This window comes from Quercus suber, unplaced genomic scaffold, assembly GCF_002906115.3.
Source record: "Quercus suber isolate HL8 unplaced genomic scaffold, Cork oak 2.0 scaffold_380, whole genome shotgun sequence".
NCBI classification, from domain to species: Eukaryota; Viridiplantae; Streptophyta; class Magnoliopsida; order Fagales; family Fagaceae; genus Quercus; species Quercus suber.
In genome coordinates, this window is record NW_027069832.1 from 684,677 (window position 1) to 689,766 (window position 5,090).

The 5,090-nt window shown below is 33.2% G+C and overlaps 1 protein-coding gene across 1 annotated transcript; it reads right to left on the reverse strand.

Annotated features, from left to right (window-relative positions):
• Nucleotides 1-2,230: 2,230 nt before the first annotated feature.
• LOC112033177 (plant UBX domain-containing protein 2) lies at nt 2,231-4,156 on the reverse strand. The gene is made up of 2 exons (XM_024065957.2): nt 3,832-4,156; nt 2,231-2,944 (listed from the first exon to the last, which is right to left on the reverse strand). The coding sequence occupies exons 1-2, from the start codon at nt 4,006-4,008 to the stop codon at nt 2,690-2,692; spliced, it is 432 nt and encodes a 143-aa protein (XP_023921725.1). The 5' UTR covers nt 4,009-4,156; the 3' UTR covers nt 2,231-2,689.
• Nucleotides 4,157-5,090: the final 934 nt, after the last annotated feature.

Sequence of the window (5,090 nt, forward strand, 5' to 3'; positions counted from 1 at the left end):
GTAAAAGATAGAATATTTTTGTGAGTAGTAAGAAACAATAGATGGTAAGTGTTTAGGACAATAAAAACTATTTTTTAAAAAATTTCAGCTTTGTAATTCAAGAATAATGTGTCTCTTCTACTTTATTTCTTTCCATATATATATATATAGATAGCCGGACCTTTAACTTCTCTTTAGCCAAAAAAATCAAAAAGACTTGATATCAATTAAATGGTCATAAAGATATTGAAATCAATGTCATGAATACATATATTAAATATATATATATATATATGTAAACCGGTCAACTTTTTGCCAAAGTGTACGTTGAGGACTAGAAGGAAAGAATCATGATGCTATGCATTTAATGTCCCATAGTTAACGTGGCTAACCTTTATTAGAATGTCTTTTTGAAAGTTCCAGAATATATATATATTACAAAAAATTGCTAGCTGTTTTGACCACTTTCCATTAAATTAAATAGTAAATATTTGTATATATATGGTAACGTAAAATAATTCAACAATAGCTGTACATTTAAGTGCTAAAATATCTTCCATATATGACTTTATTATGTCATATTTGAATAAGAACGTTTGACTACAAAACCTTTAGAATGGAAAGTATATATTTGTAATAAAACCAAATATGCTGGCAATTATGGCATTAATATCGCGTTATGTTCATAAATTTCCTGATTAAAACCATTGACAAAAAGTTATTCAAATTTTGAATTAAATTTGAATTTCAAAATTTAGTAATCAACGCACCTGACATTAAGAGATAATTGATACACATAAATGAGTATTAAAATAAATATAATATTTTTTATAAAAATATCCAACAGACACAAATGGAAGAGTTCCTATACTGTCTACAAGATACAACTTAATGTCTTGAAACTGCCCATCACTAAAGCATGGAGGCCTTGGTACCACGAGAAACAGGTAATCATCTGGATTCAGAATATGGCAATTACTACATTAAAATACAATTTTTTTTTTTTTTCATTTTAATAACTAATACTGACATAGATAATATCTTATCTTAATATACAACTCTATTTTATTAGCAATTATTTAAAAGTATTTGGCCATTGGTTATCTCAAATTTGTACACTTACCATACGCATCAGCATTATTGTGAGTTAAATGTGAACATTTTTAAAAGATGTGGACACTAGGTGTGAAAATATGAATATTGTGTATATAAAGTTACATCTGCAAGTGAAACCATGTTTTCTTATTTAAGAAGTCTTTAAGGTATTCTGATACTCAAACTCTTTAACCCACACCCATAGACAACTAATAACCAACTACAATAACAATCAAATCAAAAAACCCTTACCTGAGATATGAAATTGTTGAGAGGGAAGAGCAGTGAGAGAGGCAGTGTGGTGAGTGAGAAGCAACGTGGTGTGAGAGTTAGTGAGGCTGAGTGTATGGGTGAGAGTTAGTGAGGATGCTCTGTTTTTGGGTGAGAGGCTGTGTCTGTGTTTATAAAATTTTGTAGATTGTGTGTTTATAAAATTTTTCTCAGCAAAACTCGAGTCTATAAGACTTGAGTTCTATTCAAATTTTAATTAAACCCTTCTTAAATCTCGAGTCTTAAAGACTCGGTTTTTTCTATGTAAAAATCGAGTCTTTAAGACTCGAGATCTACGTAGACCATTTTACGCCAAGTCAGCAATTTAAAGCAAGTGCAAAGCGAGTTTGTAAAACTCGATTTTTAATTAGATCTCGAGTTTTAGAAACTTGAGATGTTATTTTTCTTAAATCTGTGAAACGTTGCCTAACTTACTACATAGAAGCCCCTCACCAGTCTACTTTGCAAATTCCCTCCAAGGGATAATCTGATAGATAAGAGCATCAATTTTTTGGGCAGTTTTGAGGCGCAATAGCAATAAATAGTAACCTGAATCAGGTTGAATTAGATTACATTTGACTCAGGAGAAAAAGAATTCAGAAGAGAACTAGAAAATTATAGCCAAAATGAAAACTTTGGCTCCACAAGTATAAATACTTGTGGGATATAGGAGACAAAGGCCGAGGTTCATATCTCTAAGACGGAGCATCACACACATATATATTTATATTAGGCTAAAGTAAAATTTCTATATCGTATCAAAAAAGAATATTATAGCCAAGGAGAAGGCTGTTGTAGTTACAACTCACTACAAAATCATCCTCATTTCAACGGGCTTGCAGAGTGCAACATCTTTAACAACCCACACATGGCAGGTCCGCAAGAATTAGATAGCATAAAATTTATACTAACTGAAAGAAGTAAAAATAAAAACCTGTTCTTAATAAGTCCAAAACAATTTAAACTGACCTTCAATACACTTTACTGTACAAATGAATTTTATCGTACAATCCTCATATGATCAGAAATGCTTTCAAGAGCTCTGGTTAAGGACATTTCAATAACAGAAAGAAGCACTTCAGGAAAGGTAGGATCAGTTTAACCTTGTATAAAGAGAGACAATTCAATTTGGCTGAAAAGTACAACATGAAAGAGATACTGAAAAAGGTAGATCCATTTATGCTTGTAGAGAGAGAGAGAGAGAGAGAGAGAGAGAGAGAGAGTACAATTTGGCTGAAAAGTACAAGAAGATTCAGGGATACTGAGGATACTAACATCTTTAAACCTGAGGAGCTGACTTTAAATTTTTATATGGACCCAGTGAAAATGCCAAATGTATTGAAGCTTATTTTGGAACTGCTGAATCATTCACAAGTGGTTCACAAATTTCAAGCAGGTCATTGCATAGGCCGGTGAAAACTACTGAATCTGTTTCGATAGGTCTGAACTTGATAAGAGCTGAGGGCACCAAGTCCTCATCCTCTAGTGTTATGGCAGTCTCTCCTGCGGCTGGAATATGAGGGATCACCCTTCGTTTCACGACTACAGGATGTAATAGCTCAAACTCCAAGCTGGGTTCTTTTAGTGCTGAGCTAACAAACTGATTTATGCAAAAAAAAAGAAAAGAAAAGAAAGGAAAGAGCTGAGTTGACAACCTCAAGATAAACTGAAGTTCATATCATTCATTCAGAATCAGAGACACCATTGTTGATTATTTATCCTCATTTTTTTTCTGAAAAGACAGGAAACTATTCACAAATATAAGGTCCTCAGTGGTAAACAAAGTCCAAATCAATCAGCAAACCTAATGTAGACCACAAAGCTCAAAAATACACATCTATGCAGACTGACACACATTCATAAACATATTTCTTTCCAAGCAGAAATATAAATTATATTGCTAATCTGAAACAAGAAAAAAATTTTAACTTTAAGGTCGAGTTAGACAATATAACCATACATTGTGCCTTAGAATCTTCAAACTGTTTGTGAATAAGTAATTTCTGTTCGGATTTAAGCCAAAAAGACTTTAGGTGTGGCTGAATTGGACAAATATGAACTGAATATTGGTACAATGCTGCACATACATCCTATGCACAACATTATCACGAGGTGCCACATCACCCTTGGGGCCAAAGTCCAACCCCAAAACAATAAGGCGGGACATCGCCGGCAGGACATCCATATTTCCACCCAGCATCCAGCATGCTAAGGGTTGTCATTTGTCAGTTTTATCAGAAAAATACTCCAAAAAGAAAATTTACATGCCAAACAAGTAAGTGGCAGCTGGAGTATAACACATGGACTATGAATTACAAAACCATGTTTCTCATTTAGAACTCATCTGAATAGGTTTAGCAATACCAAATGAGGGACTGATCCTACAGGAAGTACAATTTGGTACGGAGTCACTGTCTACAGTGCAATTACAGAACCAAAAAGAAATGGAAAAATTACAACATCGAACAAGTAGCAGAAAGGACTAACCTCATAGAAAGAGCTGGTTCGCTCCCAAGGATTGAAGATACCTTGGAGCACCACTCCGTCAGGAAACTGAATCCGGATAACAGTTTTTCTGTACCGCCTCCTAGCAGCTTTTGCCTGCTTGTCCTTGAATGACTTTGGGATCAAGAGCTGAGATTCTGCCATCTTTTTCTTCCTCATATCAGCTTCTCTTTTGATCTCTTCCAATGAGAGGTTATAGAAAGAATCCGGTAGCTCAATTTTTGCTGCCACACTTTCAGGGACAGAAAAGAATACCCGGACCTAAAAACCAGCAGCAGTTAATTGGTAAAAATGGATGGGACACACATTAAAAAAGAAGATTATAAATACAAGTATGCTAGAAAGCACTAAAAAATGAATGAATGAACACTTCCATTAAATATCAGATATAACATTCAATAACTATGCACAGTTTTTTTTTTTTTTTTAATTTTTTTTAAAAATTTTTAAAACAGGTTTATCAGCTATATTAATTAACAGATACAAATTCAATAACATGGTGGTCCTCCTTGAGCAAATGTGTGTGTGTGTGTGTGTGTGTAGGTCTTGATAAGAATAAAATAGTAAATCTAAAAACTTTCGATGAAAGACTCCTTTGAACTGTTATATAACTACAGATTGGGCTAAAGTTTACTTTACCTTCAAGGGGCTACTTATGTTGGTGAAAGTAATTTCAATTTTATAGAAGATAATATGAAAAGATGTATGATATAGCAGTTTTGTGCTAATAATCTTTGGACCAAATGGCAACTCCTCCTCCCATAAGTATGAGATGGAGTATAAGGTTATGAGTTGATCTCATATGGAACCGTGATTCAAAATAACTCCACCTTCACGTGGCAAACACAATATCAGTGGATAGCATGGAAAATATCCATATTATAGTATGTTTTGAAAGCAAAATCATAAGTTTTAACAAATAGAAACAACCATTGAGAATATAATTTACAAAAGCTAGGGATTTTTTTTTTGGTATATTAACTTTAACCACAGTATTAGGTATTTATTTTTTATTTCTTATTTATTGGAACACAGTGGGTCTTGAACCAATGACAAGAGACAGAATTTGAGGCTCATTATCAAATAATAAAATACAAAGCTTATAACCAGCTATGAAGCACGGGTGCGTTTCCGAATTCGGGTGCGGGTGCAAGTGCGGGTATGGCGATTAAAAAATTATTAAAAATATTTTTATTTATATTTTCTATATATTTTTACTATTAAAATATTCTTAAAAAACA